This window comes from Solanum lycopersicum, chromosome 6 (genome assembly GCF_036512215.1).
Source record: "Solanum lycopersicum chromosome 6, SLM_r2.1".
In the NCBI taxonomy this organism is placed as follows: domain Eukaryota; kingdom Viridiplantae; phylum Streptophyta; class Magnoliopsida; order Solanales; family Solanaceae; genus Solanum; species Solanum lycopersicum.
In genome coordinates this window covers 2,478,261-2,497,695 of record NC_090805.1, presented here as the reverse complement: position 1 = coordinate 2,497,695, position 19,435 = coordinate 2,478,261, and the positions used below count along the sequence as shown (strand labels likewise).

The 19,435-nt window shown below is 30.6% G+C and overlaps 2 protein-coding genes across 3 annotated transcripts; one reads left to right on the top strand and one right to left on the bottom strand.

Annotated features, from left to right (window-relative positions):
- The first annotated feature begins 590 nt into the window (after window positions 1-590).
- On the top strand, window positions 591-1,085 carry LOC138349068 (secreted RxLR effector protein 161-like). The gene has a single exon (XM_069298907.1). The coding sequence runs from the start codon at window positions 591-593 to the stop codon at window positions 1,083-1,085; it is 495 nt and encodes a 164-aa protein (XP_069155008.1).
- A 6,152-nt stretch (window positions 1,086-7,237) lies between these two features.
- On the bottom strand, window positions 7,238-13,291 carry LOC101266228 (uncharacterized). Of its 2 annotated transcripts, none has more exons than XM_026031407.2 (9): window positions 13,087-13,291; window positions 12,868-12,984; window positions 11,527-11,854; window positions 10,781-11,234; window positions 9,563-9,662; window positions 9,331-9,390; window positions 8,866-8,949; window positions 8,549-8,656; window positions 7,238-7,783 (listed from the first exon to the last, which is right to left on the bottom strand). In XM_026031407.2, the coding sequence occupies exons 1-9, from the start codon at window positions 13,156-13,158 to the stop codon at window positions 7,469-7,471; spliced, it is 1,638 nt and encodes a 545-aa protein (XP_025887192.2). In that variant the 5' UTR covers window positions 13,159-13,291; the 3' UTR covers window positions 7,238-7,468. The 2 variants fall into 2 exon arrangements, with proteins under 2 accessions (XP_025887192.2, XP_069155106.1); XM_069299005.1 differs by having other exon boundaries at window positions 10,781-11,231.
- Window positions 13,292-19,435: the final 6,144 nt, after the last annotated feature.

Below are 19,435 nucleotides of genomic sequence, written 5' to 3'. Positions count from 1 at the left end.
GCTATAAATGGATTTTTATGCAGAAAAGAAATGAGAAAAATGAAATACAAAGGTACAAAGCACGTCTTGTTGCACAAGGATTTTCTCAAAGGCCTGACATCGATTACGAAGAGACATACTCACCCGTTATGGATTCAATAACATTGCATTATCTCATTAGTTTGACGATCCACGAGAAACTTGAAATGCATTTGATGGATGTGGTTACAGCCTATCTTTATGGATCACTCGATAATGAGATATACATGAAAAATCCTGAAGGATTCAAAATGCCCAAAGCATACAGTTCTAAGACTCGGAAAATGTACTCAATTAGAATGCAAAGATCATTGTATGGTTTGAAGCAATCTGGACGCATGTGGTATAACCGTCTCAGTAAATATTTATCTAAGGAAGGTTATATAAATGATGCGATTTACCCATGTGTGTTTATAAAGAAAACAATACCAAGGTTTGTTATACTTGCTATTTATGTCGATAGTATAAACCTTATTGGAACTCTAATGGAACTTCACAAGGCAACCGATTATTTAAAGAATGAATTTTAGATGAAAGATTTCGGAAAGACAAAATTATGTCTTGGTTTGCAAATGGAGCATTTGACAAACGGTATTTTTGTTCATCAATCTGCATACACAGAAAAGGTGTTGAAAATATTTTATATGTATGAAGCACATCCATTAAGTACTTCAATGGTTGTTCGATCACTTGATGTGAATAAAGATCCATTTCAACCTCAAGAAAAGGATCAGAAAATTTTCGATCCTGAAGTACCATACCTCAGTGCAATTGGTGCACTAATGTATCTTGCTAACACTACAAGGCCTAATATAACCTTTTCGGTTAATTTATTAGCAAAATATAGTTCTGCTCCTACTAAGAAACATTGGAATGGAATCAAACACATATTGCAGTATCTTAAAGGGACTGTTGATATGGGTTTATTCTACTCTGACGATTGGAGTCCAGATCTTGTTGGCTATGCTAATGCAGGATATTTGTCTGACCCACATAAAGCTAGATCTCGAACAGGTTATGTATTCACATGTGGGGATACTGCTATATCTTGGAGATCTACGAAATAGTCCATCTAGCCACTTCATCAAATCATGCTGAGATAATACCTATTCATGAGGCAAGCCAAGAACGTGTATGGTTAATGTCCATTATACACCTTATTCGAGAAAAATATGGTTTGAAATGCGACAAAGTACCCACAAACTTATATTAAGATAATCAACCATGCATAGCATGACTCAGGGGAGGATTCATAGAAGGCGATAGAACGAAACACATTTCACCAAAGTTTTTCTACAAACATGAGCTCCAGAAGAATGATGATATAAACGTACATCAGATTTGTTCGAGTGATAATGTGACTGATTTATTGACCAAGTCTTTGCCGATCGCAACTTTCGATAAGATGATATACAAGATTGAAATGAGAAAACTTGGGCAGCTAAATCATGATTTTCATTAGGGGAAGTAAAATACGCGCTGTACTTTTTTCCCCTTAATCGAGGTTTTATCCCACTGGGTTTTCCTGATAAGATTTTTAATTAGGCAGCAAGTAATGCGTATTAGGAACAAGTATTTACATTTGTTGCTTTACAAGGAATTTTATTTTAAATGGACATCCAAGGGGGAGTGTTGTAAACAAAATTAATGAATGTCGATTATACCCCTCTTATGCCTATAAAAGGCATTGTAATCTCTATAGAAAATATACCAAAAATAAGGAAGATTCAAGTTTCCAATTTTAACTCTCTACTACATTCTTCTCTTCTCAATTGCCATTAGTTTAATTTTAGTACTTAGTCTTTATTTTATAACACTTTTGGACTTTTTAAAAAATATTTTTTTTTCTAAAGGATATGTTGTATATTTGAAGAGTATATCTGACTCTTCTCCAGTAATAAATATCTCCAGTTTCTCCATTAGCCCTTTAATATTTTGATATGTGTCATTCAAATAATCTAATGACTCAGATTTCTTTGGTTAACTAAAAAGTTTTATTATAGTTAATATTTCTCTCACTTTTATTTTGTCCTTAGGATCTTTTCTTTGTCTGTCATAGTTTATTTTTTCAATCTTTTTTTTGCAGCAAATCAACAATAGATTTCTGGATTTTATTCATAGTGTTGATATTTGGGACTTTAAATTCATTTATTTTTAATAATTGATAATTTTTCAATTGAGACCTCTCGCACAAAGTTTAATTCAAATTTCACCGATGATGAAAAGAAAAGTTTATGAAATTTCGTGCTCTTTCCAGATCCTTTAGTTGGTTTTTGCAGAAATTTCAAATTGAAAAGCTGATGTTACGAAGAAAACGATAGAGTTATCACCATTGTGACCAAACCAAGCTTCAAAGAGGTAGTCTCATGAGTTTCTCCGGCCGGCCTGGGAAAAGCAGCGAACTCTAGAAGCTAGGGCTTTGTTCACCTTTGGACACGAACACTATTCCGTTCTCAGCGGAAACCCGCCTTAGAGATTGAACGGCAATAAGATAAGTCAACGTTCAATCTAAGACAGCGCTGATAGCTTGTAGTGAACAGTCCCATTATGAAACCAACCGAAAGCAACCTTTAGTACTTTAGTAGTTAAGGTTTGGAACCCTTGCAACTATGATAGAAAGCCGTTTGCTTGTTGCCAAACCCTTCGCCTTTCTTTTGAATCAAAGTAGGTCGCGACTGTTGTATTTTAGTCGGTCGGGGAAAGCGGTAGCTTCGTGTTCCGCTTTTCTCGCGCTTGCTTGCGTGAAGGCTTAGAGCCCATTTCGCTAGATCGGATTTTTTAAATTTTATAATCCTAGTTCATCCTTTGAATTTTGTCTTCTATTATCACGGTGTGAAAATAATGAAAATAAAAAGCGATTTGTGGTTAACAGAGCAAATTCTTTGCTGATTGAAAAAAAGTTTGTTGCAGAATTAAATGAGAAAGAAAAAAGATGAGAGAAGAGAGAGAAAGAGAAATAGTAATAACTAGGGTTAATGATATTTGATTATGTTTTAAAAACTATTTTATTTGAATAAATATGAACCATTAAATTTTAAAATTAATACATGTCATCAAATTTTAACTATGCACTAGATCAACTGCAGAGATTAGTGTACTGGAGAAGAGCTTCATCCTATTCATTATATATATACACAGGGGAATACACAATTTAATTCAATACAAAAACCATTTTTATTTAATTAGTTTATTTTGGTCTATATTGCCACGATATTTTTTTATATAAGTTTAATCATATATATTACTGCTAACCGGGAAAGAGCAGGGCAAAATGGTTAAACATATTTCAAAAAATAATAAATAGGAAAATACAGGGGTTTTAGATGCAAAAAACAATCGCGAATTAAACAAAATATTTACTATCACTTTTTTTTATTAAAGAATACTAAACGGGTCATGAAAAGATAGGTCAAAATCTTAGCAGTTCAAGGCTTAGCCTACGCTCTCTCGCAACATCAACAACAACAAAAACATTTTAAATCTTGTTTATTTAACAAAAGAGTTCTCTTTAGTTTTTCAATGCAAATTATAAATTACTTGTAATATTTTTTTAAAATTCGATATTCAATATTTATATTGGGCCTCAAGGGAAATGCTTAAATAGAATTGTTAATGCTTAATTGTGTAGGCACACACATTGTTATATAATCAAATTTTGCATATTTATGATGATCTATGTTTCAAAGAGGTTACAAAAAGTACAATTAAGATTTTCCACCACACAATAGATATAAGGAATTAAACGAGGGTCAATTATGGCCCAAGAAGCAAAAATCAAAATTAGAAAATGGAAAAGGAGTACATAGTTATGTAATCTTTATAATTTCTTCCTAAAAAGAATGAATTAATATTGCTCCATAGTTGCCACAAGATATATATATTTTTTTCAATTATTAGCCATAACAAGGGGGACCTTATAAAGTTGTGGATAATCATGAGTTGGAGTTGGACGAGCAACCTTTTTACGACCTCCAAAGTTCCTTTCTGATATTTGATTTGTCATGCCAATTGAAGGAACAGTGCTACCATGATTGGAAGATGGCGGCGGGACGGGTGGTTTTAATGGAAGAGATGACAACAAAAGGGACCTTTTTGTGGTTTTATGACCTGCAAAGTTCCTTTCTAATATCAGACTTTTCATGCTAGTAGAATGTGCAGTGTTGCTGGAAGGATTGAGAGATGGTGGTGGGACCGGTGGTTTCAATGGAAGAGATGACAACAAAGTAGTGTATCTTTTTGTGATTTTATGACCTGCAAAGTTCCTTTCTAATATCTGACTTGTCGTAGGATGTGAAGTGATGGTGCCAGGATTAGGAGATAATGGAGGGACGGGTGGTTTCCATTGAGATGACAACAAAAGGTATTTGTTTGTAGTTTTACGACCTGCAAAGTTCCTTTTTAATATCTGACTATTTATACCACTAGAAAGTGGAGTGTTGCCGCCATGATCGGGAGATGGAGATGGGACGGGTGGTTTCAATGGAAGAGATGACAACAAAATATATCTTTTTGTGGTTTTACGACCTGTAAAGTTCCTTTCTAATATTTGACTTGTCGTAGAATGTGAATTGATGGTGCCAGGATTAGGAGATGGCAGAGGTGCGAGTGGTTTCCATTGAAGAGATGACAACAAAAGGTGTTTGTTTGTGGTTTCAAAACCTGCAAAGTTCCTTTCTAATATCTGACTCTTTATACCAACAGAACCTGGAGTGGTGCGTCCACCATTGGGAGATGGTGGCAATACGGGTGGTTTCCATTTAAGAGATGACAACAAAACGTGTTTGTTTGTGGTTTTAGGACCTGCAAAGTTCCTTTCTAATATCTGACTCTTTATGCCAACAGAACCTGGAGTGGTGCGTCCACCATTGGGAGATGGTGTCGATACGGGTGGTTTCCATTTAAGAGATGACAACAAAAGGTGTTTGTTTGTGGTTTTAGAACCTGCAAAGTTCCTTTCTAATATCTGACTCTTTATGCCAGCAAAACCTGGAGTGGTGCGTCGATCATTGGGAGATGGTGGCGATACGGGTGGTTTCCATTGAAGAGATGACAACAAAAGGTGTTTGTTTGTGGTTTTAGAACCTGCAAAGTTCCTTTCTAATATTTGACTCTTTATGCCAGTAGAACCTGGAGTGGTGCGTCGATCATTGGGAGATGGTGGCGATACGGGTGGTTTCAATGGAAGAGATGACAAAAAAAGGTGTTTGTTTGTGGTTTTAGAACTTGCAAAGTTCCTTTCTAGTATTTGACTCTTTATGCCAGCAGAACCTGGAGTGGTGCGTCCATCATTGGGAGATAGTTGTGATACGGGTGGTTTCAATAGTAGAGATGACAACAAAAGGTGTTTGTTTGTGGTTTTAGAACCTGCAAAGTTCCTTTCTAATATCTGACTCTTTATGCCAGCAGAACCTGGAGTGGTGCGTCGATCATTGGGAGATGGTGGCGATACGGGTGGTTTCAATGGAAGAGATGACAACAAAAGGTGTTTGTGTATGGTTTTAGAAACTGCAAAGTTCCTTTCTAATATTTGACTCTTTATGCCAGCAGAACCTGGAGTGGTGCGTCCATCATCGGGAGATGGTTGCGATACGGGTGGTTTCAATGGAAAAGATGACAACAAAAGGTGTTTATTTGTGGTTTTAGAACCTGCAAAGTTCCTTTCTAATATTTGACTCTTTATGCCAGCAGAACCTGGAGCGGTGCGTCCATCATTGGGAGATGGTTGCGATACGGATGATTTCAATGGAAGAGATGACAACAAAAGGTGTTCATTTATTGCTTGAATTACAACCTTGTTTTCACTATGTGAAACAATTCTAGCAGCTTTGCTCCGTGTAGCGCCTAGAAAAAGCAAAAACAGTAGTGCTAGTGTCATTTTACTACATGTAGAACCTAAAATGTTGCTTTGTGATCTCATTGTTGATATTGTTGGAATTAGAATATAATAAATGAGGATTGTGAGTATGGTGATTGGTTATTGAAATTGGCTGCATATTTATACCCTTATGAAATAATTAACGTGTTAGAAAGACTTTAAATTTTACCAATTTTTCTATTTGATGCAAGAATTTTGACCATTGACTGTTATGTTAGGGTTTACAAAAAAAATTCTAAATTGAATTCTAGTCTTATATTCAAGAGAGAAAAAAAAAAGATCAGTATTCATTTGAGAATTAAAATACACGATGTTGACCCCATAAATAATATATCTTTAAAAAATAATAAAATTGAAATATCAAAAAATATATTAGGATTTTCAGGTTTTATAAGTTAATCGATCATAATATGGAGTTCAAACAAATTTAAGATCTTTTAAAAGTGAATTATGAGAATAATTATTTGCGAGTACTTCAAAGCTTTGCCAGTTCAAAATATTTTTCGAATTTCAAATGTCTAGTTCAAACACGTGGACATAATTTCGTTTAGTTTGAACTTCTATTTGTTTAAAAAAAATTCAAATTTTTCGTATTAAAAGAATAGTTATAAAAGAAAAAAAGTGGTTAAATATTAACTTCTTTGAGTCATGATTTATTTGACTTTGTTAATAATAAAATCTTTTTTATTTTCTTAGCATGTTTTCTAATGGAATTAAAACGTTTTGACCTTTGACTATATGGAGTTTACATTGAAATATTAAATCGTGATACACTATAAAAAACGTAAAAACAATGTTGAGAAATTTATATGCATTTTCGTAGCATATATTTGTGTGTGGATACACTTTAAAATAACAATAGTTTAAAAAGATAGACTTAATAGGTTGTTATAGCAAATACACATGCAGATACAAATATTATCAAAATAAAAAATATAATTCGATAGAAATATTATACATGTGTTGATATATTTATTGAACTCAGTGAATTTTTCACGATTATTATGCTATACACTCATACATATATACAATATATATTTATTCAGCTACATATTGTATTTTCTTAATTGTTGGATATGACCTTAAATATTTACTTAAGTTTGTTGTTACCAAAATTCTATTGACTCTATTAAATAAACAAGTATGCCACTAGACTCTATTAAGTAAAAGTGCATCTTTTATTGCAGTATTCTCTTTTTTTTCTTTTTAGATTTTATGCAACTATAACTAATACAAATTATTATCGAACAAATAAAAATGGATTAACTTGTAAAGAATCAAAATAAAGTATACAAATAGGGGCACTAAGAATTGAATAATTAAAACTCAGAATAAACATAATGATTGTGGTCTTAATAATTATTATATTTAACAACTATTAATTAATTGGCAAACAAATAAATAACTCGTAAGGGGGAACAAGTATCGAAATTTTGAGCCATCTAAAGTAACACCTCTATTTTCCTTTTTGAGGATTTTAGGTCCGAATGATTACAATTCAGACCTTTAAAAACAAACAAATAAAATAATAAGATTATTAAAGTTCAATCAACTACGCGCAAACAATTGTTATGTTCATAGTGGGAGTAAGTATCGAAATTCTGAAGCATAAGGTTGAACCTCTATCATCTTAGCTAGCGATAAATATTTCTTTTCCCCCGCATCAAGACAATCCATCATCGACTTTTTCAAAGAGCACGAGCTTGGTAATTGACTATACATCCATTCTATTAGAGACTCCATATCATCCGCAAAGTCTTTCATGTGCCATTGCATTAGCTTGGGCACCATTATCTTCTTCTTACTTGTTACTCCTACCGAAGCTTCCAAATACTCCATTTTCGCTCTCTCAAGCTCGTTCGCGACTTCATCTGGTCTATAGATCCTTAGCTGCATTGACAATTACAAACTTCCATTCATATTGAATGTATTTAACTGGACACGATGTTTAAGATTGACTTGTTGTCTACTATGATAGACGGTTGATATTTTGAAAAATGACAAAACGGTCACTTAAGTATAAGGGTTGGTTCAAAATAGATACTTCAGTGTTTCATTGAACAATTTTAGTCCTTGAAGTTTGTCAAGAATTAACACTTTAGTCTACGTCAAATATTTAACGAACTCCGTCGATTAAATTTTTAAAAAAACTATGAAAAAAAGAAGCATTAGAAGGAACTTGCATTTAAAGGTACAATTTTTGTAATTTTGCTATTTTAAAATTATTTCTAAAGTCTGATTTAACTATTTAAGGTGTAATTTCTGATAAAAAAAATTTAGTGTCTTATTTAATTTTGTGGATTAAATATTTTAGGATTTAGTTAGACTTTTAGACGTTTATGGTTCATTTTTTCACAACTATTTTCGTCAAACCTAACGAACATAAATTGTGAATTGGTTGACCAAGACTATAGCTTTTGACAAATTTAAGGACCAAAATTGTTCTTCACATACTTAAAAGGGATTATTTTGAACCCATCCTCAAATTTAAAGGACCATTTTGTCATTTTTTTCAAAATATTTACGTAATTATAAATCATTTCGTCAAAAATAAAATAAAAAACTTAAAATCAAGTTATTACTATACATAACAATATATCTTTTTTTTTGGAACCGACTGAAAAAAATGTGTCACGTAAATTGTAACGAACTTACCGCTGGTGAAGACCAACTTCCTCGACATAGTGAAAATGTGACATTAGGTTCTGGATATTCAAGACCATAAGCATTCCTCAAAAATCTTTCGTTATCATCTTTCAATCCCTTTAACTCCAAAATAAATAATTAAATTCGTCAAGCCAAAGAATGATGAAAATTAATTAAAATGTATCTTGTAAGTTCAATTTAGAGTTTTTATCTCATATGATCACTCAATTAATATATCTCCGAAAGTTTTTATTTTTTTTGAAAAAAATTAACTTTCGTAAATAATTTAATTATTTGTTGAGTCATCATCTAAGTGTGTTACTCACATGTTCAGCATCCCTTGGATGCCTAAGGATGAAATGTTCGATAGCTAACGCGTTAAGTACAATACCACCAATATTTATCGCAGCCTGCATAAAATTAGCAATAGATAAATTATGTAGCCGAATAGGGAAAAAAAATGGTGCTAATCCTATTTAACGATAAATTAATAACATATTATCAAAAAATATTGTTAGCTAGGGCAATTTAACGACAAATTAGAGATGATTAAGTTAGTAGCTAATTAATTCTAGTTTTTTGTAGTGCTTATTTGTATTTTAGTACTATATTGACTTACAATTTTTAACACGAATATGTTTGAATCAAGTACTATTAAATTAAGCATAATCCGTCACTAAGATATTATCAAAAAATTATGTTAGCTACGAATAATTTGACAACGGATTAAAAAAAAAGTTGAGAGGTAATTCCTTTATTTTTTTTCCGTTGAAATAAAAAGTTGTGCATACCTTATTTACGAGAGACAATTGTTCCTCCTCTGTAGAAGGCAAACCGTGTTGTAGAAATGCCTGAATTTAGCATAAAGAATAAGTTGTATTATCAGTATTCATGTCAGTTTTTACGCATCAAGACTATTTTTATCTATTTAGCTCTCACAAACACGAATACAAAAATTTTTCTAGTAATTTTATTTTCACTTTGAATAGAAAAAAAAAAGAAGCTTAACATGTCTTACAGTACATTCATTATGCAGATATTATAGATATTGATCCAAAATGCCAACTTTTGCTTGTATGTCAAGCATGTTATGCCCACATTGCTAAATTTTTGCATCATACTCCTGTGAATATTAGGGAAAAATAATAATTAGAAAAGATAGAAATTGACGAATAATTGAAAAATGAGTTTATTCAGGAATACATATTGAATGTTGAGATTACGCATTGAATTTCTGATATTAGATTCATATTCAAAAAAGTGTTTGTGATTGTTTCGGAGGAAATGAAAAAAAAAGATATGGTAGAGCTACGACAGTTATTGTATGAGGTCTACCCAATACTAGATGCAGAGAAACATAATATATCTATCGTAGCTAAATAGCAAAATTCATCGCTATTGGCCTATTTCTATTTACCAATGGATTAGTTACAACTTAGCAAAACAACATTTTAGCTTCAAGCAATTTAGCGGTAGATTATCAAAAAAAATTATGTTAGCTACTAGCAATTTAACACATCAAATGAATGTGTTATCTGAGAGAAATTTAGTGACAAATTATCAAAAGATCGATTTGTGATATCTTATCAAAAAAAAGTTATTAGTTGCAAGCAACTTAGCAACATACTACCAAAATAATATGTTAACTATGAATAATTTAGCGACCATTTATCAAAAAACTATGTTAGTTGCCAGCAATTTTGCAACATATTATTATAAAAAAAAACAATTTAGTAACAAATTGTCAAATTTAGTTGCGAGCAATTTAGTGACAGATTATCAAATGCTTAACAAAAGAATATGTTAGCTATGAGCAATTTAGCAACATATTATTAAAAAAAAAAGCAATTTAGCAACAAATTATCAAATTTAGTTACGAGCAATTTAGTGACAGATTATCAAATGCTTAACAAAAGGATATGTTAGCTACGAGCAATTTAGCAACATATTATTATAAAAAAAAAAAAATTTAGCAACAAATTGTCAAATTTAGTTGCAAGCAATTTAGTGAGAGATTATCAAATGCTTAACAAAAGGATATGTTAGCTACGAGCAATTTAGCAACATATTATCAAAAAAAAAAAAACAATTTAGCAACAAATTGTCAAATTTAGTTGCGAGCAATTTAGTGACAGATTATCAAATGCTTAACAAAAGAATATGTTAGCTACGAGCAATTTAGCAACGAAGTTCATAGCTAATTCCAGTATTTCTGCTTATAGTGAAATTTGAGAAAGGTACCTCAATTTTCCCATTTGAGGAAGACATTCAGATATATGGCTTATATTAAGAGAAGTTCTTGAGATTTGGATGAAATTCTTGTATGATCCAATCTCTCTATGGCTTCCATCAGTGTCTAACAAGATCCCATAAGGATCAAGATTAGACGCGTAATCGTTGAACGCGAACGTTGGAGCATCAACAGCAGCTGATGAACAAGTTTTGGTACATATGAAGCTGCTTTTGGATTTCTTGGAAGAAATTAGAGATTGTTTTGCTATAGAATTAGATGTAGATGACCCTTTACTCTCTAATGATGCTTTGTTTAACTTGAGATATATAATTATTAAACATTTGAGTACTTCTTCTGACAACTTATTTGGCGTCTCTGTTTCCATTTCTATATCCGCAGATTGACTGTGGTGTTTGCGCCAGCTTTTTGAACCTCTGGAACTACTCTCAACTATTTCCTCTACTTAATTACACAACCAAAAAAAAAACGATTGAGTTAGTATATATGGATGTTACTATATATAGCTATAAAGAGAAATCTACGAGCTTTTGAGTAAATTTTTTTTTTTTTGGTATCAGAGCTTCAATAACCTTAGTTTAGATTTTGAAGGTTGGTAACAAGTGCATCTACGAAAATTGGAGGTTGGTGATGTATACATCGATGAAAATAAAGGAAAATACGGGTAGAAATTGTAATTATTTTTTTATGAGAGATCAAATATGTAATTTTTCGAGAATTAAATATATTGACATACCAGTGAGATCAATTGGAGGGTGGAAGTCTATGGAAGAACCGACAGTGGCTCTTCTTTCTTTTCGAATTCGATATTGTTTTCTTAGTTGTTGATAGTTACTTGATCTCGAGGCCACGTGAGGTTCCACATCTTTGTGTACTACTGGACGGGGAGGTGGTAATTGCTTTGAAATTAGTCGTTGATGCTGTACTTGTTTAAGTTGCAACATTTCCCATTTTTCGGCTAACTCTTTCTCTCTGTACAACTTTAGCTTTAGCACGTCGACTTTTCTCTCTAACCAAGCTATCTCTTCTTCCGTCGCAACCATTTCTTCTAGTAGATGTTGAACCTGTAGTGACAAATTCAGAATTTAAAATTTAGAAGAGTTTCAACAAACATAGAGAAAGGTTGACAAAGGTTATTAATTTTTTCACTTTTTGCATTAGAGTATCTATCTATCCAAAATTGCAAATTAAATTAGAGAAGAACACTATTAGTAAATCGCTAATTTTTTTTTTTATAGATGATCTGTTTGAAATTTGGCTGGCGTTTCGGATGGAAATGCCGTCAATTTCAATAAAAAAAAATTAGTAATTTTCTGACAGTGAAAAAAGCAGAAGATAAAATTCATCTATTTTAATTTATGTGAAACTTTTTCGTTTTTCGAGAGTCAATCAAATTAAGTTTGAGTGGAAATTTGCGCAAGAATCTTCAAATTTTTTTAGATGAAATTTGTATATTTGGAAATTACTTAAAAGTTATTTTAAGTCATAGTAATTGATAATTTAAAATGTTTAAAAAATCTACAAAAAACTTATGATAAATAGATTTATTTAAATCTCGAAATTTTAAAAATGTCACATAAATAATGAGACGAAAGGAGTATATATGTATGCCCTCCGACATTCACATGCTTTGGTCTTGAGTATCTATTTGACTATCTTTATCCAAAAATTCCAACTAAACACTATAAAAAAATCGCTAATTTTTAATGGACATTTTTCGTGGGAAATTGGCTCGTTGGTAAGCGGTTTCAGACAAAAAAGTCATTAGAAACGTTATCAAAGAGCCAATACCATAGAAAAATTAATGATTTTCTGATAGTAAAAGAAGCGGATTTGGTCTTAAGCGTATCTTGACGATCTATCTCAAAAAAATCAAACTAAATAAGAAATGTTATCAGAAAAGCGCTAATTTCTTACGAAAATTTCTTATGTAATTTGGCGAAAATTGACTTGTGGTAAAAAGTTTCAGATGGAAAAGTCATCAGAAACGTCACCAACAAGCCAAATTTCCGACAAATTAATAAAAATTAGTGATTTTCTAATAGTGAATAAAAGGAGGAGATATATATTTACGTACCCGACGAGGGAGGGTGGAGAGGGAAGGAAAAGAACCAACATTTGGTCTTTGTAATGCATATTGCAAAACTGTTTTCAGTTGAAGTTGCTCATCTAATTCTTCTCGCAATTCCTCAACCTATTAACGTATTCGAAACATTCAAAAACATACGTACGATAATATTTTTGAAAAATACAAATATCTAACATAGCTAGACATGTATATTAATATAATTATTACCTCTTCTTCAAGAAGTATTTTTTTCTGTTTCTCATCACTTGGCTGCATCAACAAGTCTTCAAATTTCATCATCCAAAAATGAAATACTAAATTTTATTTTATTTTTGCCGAATTTTCAAAATTATTTAGCCAAGATATGTGTGAATATTTGATTCATCCACATATTTAAGATATGAGAATTAATGTAAAAAAAAAAAAAAAAAAGTGAACGTGAGTTGCACCAACAAACTTTTAAGGACAAATTGAGGTGAGACAGGACGTGATGTCCATGAACTGTTTTAATATTCAACCGTTTGTCTTGTTGTCACAAGGGAATCATATTGTTTGCTTACGATTCGATGAAATTCAGTAATTTCAATTCAAATTTTATGTTCCAAATAAAAATTTGTTTGATAGATAATTTAATTTATTTATGTTAGTTATTAATTATTATGTGAACAATCAAAAATATTTATTTTACCATATTTTCATCAAATATCGTTTAAAGAATTTGAATTTTTGACTACTATCTTTCATGAAAAAATAAAGAGTTTATATCAAATTCATATTAAATATTAGTTATTTCAAACCGATTTAAGTCAAACCAATTCAAATAGAAAGATATTGAGTATACATATCAGTTTAGATAATAGAACAATAATATATTTATTGTAATTTTATAAGTGAAATTAAACCGTGGAAAGTGGTGTGCTACGACCAATTAAGAATGTGCAATTGAACATTTTTCATCGAAAAATTACACCTCCACCTAATCCATTAGCTACCTTTGCTCTTTTTTTTATATGATTCGAATCTATACTCTTTAAATGGGTGAAGGATGTCTATCACTTGAGCAAATCTGAAATTTTAAAATTATATGGAAAAAAAAAAATATTGAAAAAGTCATGTTGAAAATAGTATACAAAAGAATATCAACAATAATAAATAAACATAATCAAAATAAAATAATAAATGGTCTAGAATCCATAAACTTCACTTTGACCTTCTATTTTTTGTTCATAAATAAAGTGATTGCAATACAATCACGAGCACAATTATAGTACCTAAAAATATAAAATAATTATTTGACTTTGAAGAATAAACATAAAATAATTATATGCTTTGTTAATTCTTACCAACTTTACAAGGCACAACTCATGAATTAAATATGCTAAAATTAAGTGACGTAAATATTAATTAGAAATTGTGTATCGTCAAATTAAGAGTATATAAAATCGAATTGAAAAATCGAATCAAATCGCATATTGAGTCAAATCAAGAAAAATATTCGACTAGTCATTGATTTGATTTGGTTTGATATTGAAAAAAAAATCGACTATATTTGGGTTGGTTTGATTTTAACTAAAAAACAACTTGAGACCAAATCAACCCGATATTCTAATATAATTTTAAAATTTTATTTATTTTATACATAAAAATATTTACTTTGATGTAATTTTTAAATATTTCTTATACTTTTTTATAGTTTTTAATCTCTTAATATTATTTCAAGTTTGAAAATTAGAATTTTGAATGGTTTCATAAAGCTTATAGTCCACAGATGTTGGTAATTATAATAAAACTTAATTAAATCAAAATCAAATTAATACTAATACAAAGAGAAAAACAATTTAACCCTAAGAATTACAATTATATTGAATATTTGTTCATTGATTTTACATTGGTTTAGACAATTTAAATAATCTAATTTTAATTTCCTTTAAATATTTAGTCATGTAACTAATACTTATTAAACTTATTTTTGCATGATTTAGTACTTCTAAATTATGATCATTTTCGTTATGACTGATTAACTTGTAATTTTTTTTTACGCAATTTCATTATATATATGTATATATTTGTGTTATATATAATCTTAAGAAACACCTTAGACGGTTGTATTTTGGTTGAATTGAAGAAATATTTGACATACAAATAAATTATATGTTTGAATTAATAGTTTAGCGAAAAAACCTGAAATACCCGAGGTCGAAAAACTTGAGTTTTATTGGTTTGGTTTGGTTTGGTTTATAGATTTAAAAATCCGACTCAAATAATTCGGCTTGATATTTAAAAAACTTGTACCAACCCGACCATGTATACCCCTACGTCAAACAAAATAGCTTCATGCCCTCTGTTGTCTCAATTTATATGGTCCTAAATTGAATTTTGAATGTCAAATTTTAGAATTTTGGTTGTGAATTAGATTATCTTTTTATATATTTGAAAACTATATTAAAATTATTTTAAATATAATAATTTGGTAATTAAAAATATTTAAAAGGTAAATAAAAAATTTCGAATTAAAAAAAGTTGGGTCGACTCTCGAAATTCGAATAGGACCACAACTCACGGCTAACTTCTTAGTGATTTTTTTCTCTCTATATATATATATATCTATTGAGCCAAAATTATTGAACTCCGATAAACCCGCATCGCTAAGGATACATCCGTTCCTGCAATGATATATGTTCATTTAGAAGAATTAAATTCCGAATTATATGCTTTGTGAGAAATAAATTAAAAAATAAATTAATACATCATGAGAAATGAAGAAATACAACAAAAACAAAATGAACAAGTTACATCTTTGGTCTATCAGCCAAAACAAAGCAAATACACGCTATTTTGTTTTATAAAAAAAGTATATCTTATGTACATCATTCAATAATATACTATGGAATACACATATATCGATTATTATTTTAATATATAACTAGACAATATAACTTGTACGAATAAAATAGGGTCCCAGGAATGTTTGGGCAATTTAACGGGTCAGGGTAGGGTTATTTCACCCAACCCGTTAAACGTTGGGTGGTCTAGGCGGATTAAATGATGATTTTGAATGTTGATTGCCAGTGCCATCATTGGGGCCTGGTGGTCGTACAGGACGCCATTGTAGAGATGATAATAAAAGATGTTCATTTGCCCTCCAAATCGCAGCGTTTTTTTCATTATCATGTGAAAGAATTCGAGCAGCTTCGTTTTGTTTGGTGCTTAGAAGAAGCAAAAACAAAAGTAGTATCAAAATTTTAGTACTACACATAGAAGCTATAATGTTAGAACTACTTATTTGTGATTTCATTTTTGAGATAATTGGAATGAGAAATTGGAGTTTAAATCACAATTCATATTTATAGTCATGAAAATAATTAACGCGTTCCAAAAAGTCTTTCAAACTTTTACAATTTTTTTTTTTTAATTTCATGAAAAACGGATTTGACCATTGACTTCTAGGGTTTATTGAAAAAAAAAATTGAAAATGGTACTAGTCCTAATTAAATGAAAACACATAGGATATTTTAATTTACAAATTAAACCAAAATGATCTATAGAAAAATATTAAATTAAAAAAAAAAGATTTTAATTTGCTAGCCAAAATGAAATGGACATGTGAATGGTCGATTGTGAGTGTTCGGTCGATCAGATCGGAAAGTTCAATCTTCAAAAGGACATCAAAGAGCTGAGCTTTAGGGGACAATAATTTTTATGGTTTGCATATGAAAAAGTCAAGTATTTATTGCTTGAAACTTAGTAGTTATATATTATATACAAAGGTGTATTTGTAGGTTTAAAATCATTGAGAAAAGAATAATATGAAGGGAAAAAGAGTAATATTTTTTTTTCTTTTTCTTTATAAAATCATTTTTTTAAAATTCAACTTCAAAGTTTAAAGATATATGTCCCCAATTACCAACTTTAATTTTCTACATAAGTTAGAAGTGTACAACTTTCATCTTTTTCAATTTATAGACATTAATAAATTAGGATATTAAATTTAGAATTATTCTTCGACTTACAAATTAATTTATTCAAATAGTCAAACGTAAAGAAGAGGTAAACCCTATATAAAAATAGAGAGAAAAAGAGTAGGACATTTCCTCTAATTTTTTTAAAAGATATAATTTTATTAAACTTTCTTAGAAGGGAAAAGAATTATAAATTAGTTTTGTAATCCTCTGCTCTAAGTTTACTTACAATTACAAGTCAAACAAAATTTGATTTATAAAGAAATAATTCATCTAAATTATCATTATTTATCTATTAAAATAGACCTAATTGAACAATATAAAAAATATTTCAGTGTCAATGTACATAATAAGTTGAATTATATTTTGTATATAATATGAAATCCTTTTATCATCACGTGATAAACCTATTAAATTAAGTCTTAAGTCTAACTTACATCCCAAAAGCTAGCTCAAAGGGAGAAGGATTGTTCAGGCGTTATAAAAAGTTCACGCATCTCATTAACCACCGATGTAGGACTTTTGTCATTCTTTAACAAAATCTACGGTTAAATTTACATATTGCTGTAGAAAATATAACTTACAATATGGTACACATGGCTGATTTGTACTATGAAGTTTACTATGGCTGATTAATTTTGAATTTTTTTAGCCAAAACATTGGGCTTTTATTTAGACAAAAAACACAGAAATATAATGAAGTGTTTTATTTTCATAGATATGTTATATGTAAATATATACAACATAATAAGTTCAAACAATGACAGTTCGTAACTATTTTTTATATTATCAGATCATTTTTAAAAAGTAATTATAAAATTTTTGACATTGGCAATTGAGAAATTGGAAATGTATGTATTATATATATTGAGATAAAAAAAAGTACAAGAAAAATTAAAGAATCTGTCCAACTCAATTATATTATCAGTGTGTAAAACTTAAACTCGGCGAAGGACGTGAAAAAACCTCCTTTCGACCAACAAAATTCCTTTGCGATACTTGACTGACCATGTTAGTACGAGCACTAGTACCAGGATTTGATCCAAGAGGAGGAACTGGACGCCATTGCAAAGATGGTAACAAAAGATAATTAGTTTCTTCTTTATGTTCAAGAAAGCTTGATGCTTCACTTGTTTCTATTTTTAAAAATAGAAAAAATAGCAAGATTATACAAAAAGTAGCAAGAAAATTGTTATTTGCCATGTTAATTTAATTTGTTGGAAAAAATATAAGATGGAATTTGAATAATTTTGGTGAATTAAAGTTAGTGTGATGTGATTATAATTAATTTGTTGTGTATTTATACTCATTATGGAACGTGTTTCTACGACTTTGATTTTTTCATGATTTGCTAATTTTTCAATTTTGTGGTGATATTTGACCATTGACTGTTTGTGGGTCAAGAAAAGAATTAAGCCAAGAAAGAAGATATACAAATAAATAAAAATAGAACTGGTCATATGATAGAGAAGCAACTAAAAAAATTATTTTTTTTAATCTCTTAAGCAATATTTGATAATCTCGTAATCTTTTTTTGATTAATTCAGTTTCGTATCACGTATTTTAACAGAAAATCCATTTAAGAGGAAAACAATCCATTTTTGCTTTAACCATATGATCATGTATACTCTCTCCGTACCATTTTATATCTCATCTATTTCTATAAATAGTTGATCTGTAATACTTGTCATTTCATAAAATCAATGCATATATTATCATATTGTTCCTCTTTTTACCCTTGTGAGTTATTAACCTTGAAAATATACGATTGACCAAATTAGAAAAGTTAGTAAATGATTCATGTTCATTAGTTAAATTAATTAATCAATCATAAATTAATTTATATTCATTGATTGAAAAGTTGAGTTTCAAAAAAATTAAATAAGGGTAGAAGGTAAAATTACATCATTTCTTAATGCAAGTGCAAAGTAAAAATGTGTCATATAAAATGGAACAGAGGGAATATAACATATCGGATCCTAACATATCCATACGATTTATTTGAATACACGCATAAAAAGGGGCTCATCATAGAAGTTTTTTAGAGTTTCCTACAATGGAATGACTTCTTAATTCAGGATCACATTCGAAATATCATATTAATGGTCATGTATCGAGGTCAATATCGAGGTCACGTTGGATCTTGAGTCAGGGTTGGGATCAGGTGTCGACTAGAGTGTCGAGGTCAAAGTCGGGGTCGGGTCTCACGTCTAGTATTGGGGTGGGGGTCGGGGTTGGGATCGGGTCTCAGGTGGGGTGTCGAGGTCAAATCCCAGCTCAACAATTGCATCCTGAATTAGACTGTTGGGGACGGGAGTCGAGGTCGGGTCGAGTTAGATACCAGGTCGGGGTCGTTCTTTGATTATGTGTTGGGGTAAAATTTGAGTGTCAGGATCATATCCCAATTTGAAAGTTGAGTCTCGTATAGGGAGAACTCAGGGTTAGATCCTGGGTTGGGTCTTGGGATCGTATCTCACTTCGATCGGGTCATGGTTAGGGTCGGATCCCAATTCGAATGTCAGGTCACGTGTGGGGATTGTAGGGTCTCAAGTCCCAGATCGAGTGTCCGATTCGGGTGTCGGATCGGTTATTAACACATCCGCCTCCTACACATTTTC

What these genes read in the sequence shown, in the direction of transcription:
- LOC101266228 (XM_026031407.2), bottom strand. Translation starts at nt 13,158, where the DNA reads ATGATGAAATTTGAAGACTTGTTGATGCAGCCAAGTGATGAGAAACAG. An exon ending in CCCTCCAATTGATCTCACTG is followed by an intron (nt 11,235 to 11,526) that starts GTATGTCAATAT and finishes TGTGTAATTAAG; the next exon opens with TAGAGGAAATAGTTGAGAGT. An exon ending in ATAATATCTGCATAATGAAT is followed by an intron (nt 9,391 to 9,562) that starts GTACTGTAAGAC and finishes TGCTAAATTCAG; the next exon opens with GCATTTCTACAACACGGTTT.
- LOC138349068 (XM_069298907.1), top strand. Translation starts at nt 591, where the DNA reads ATGGAGCATTTGACAAACGGTATTTTTGTTCATCAATCTGCATACACA.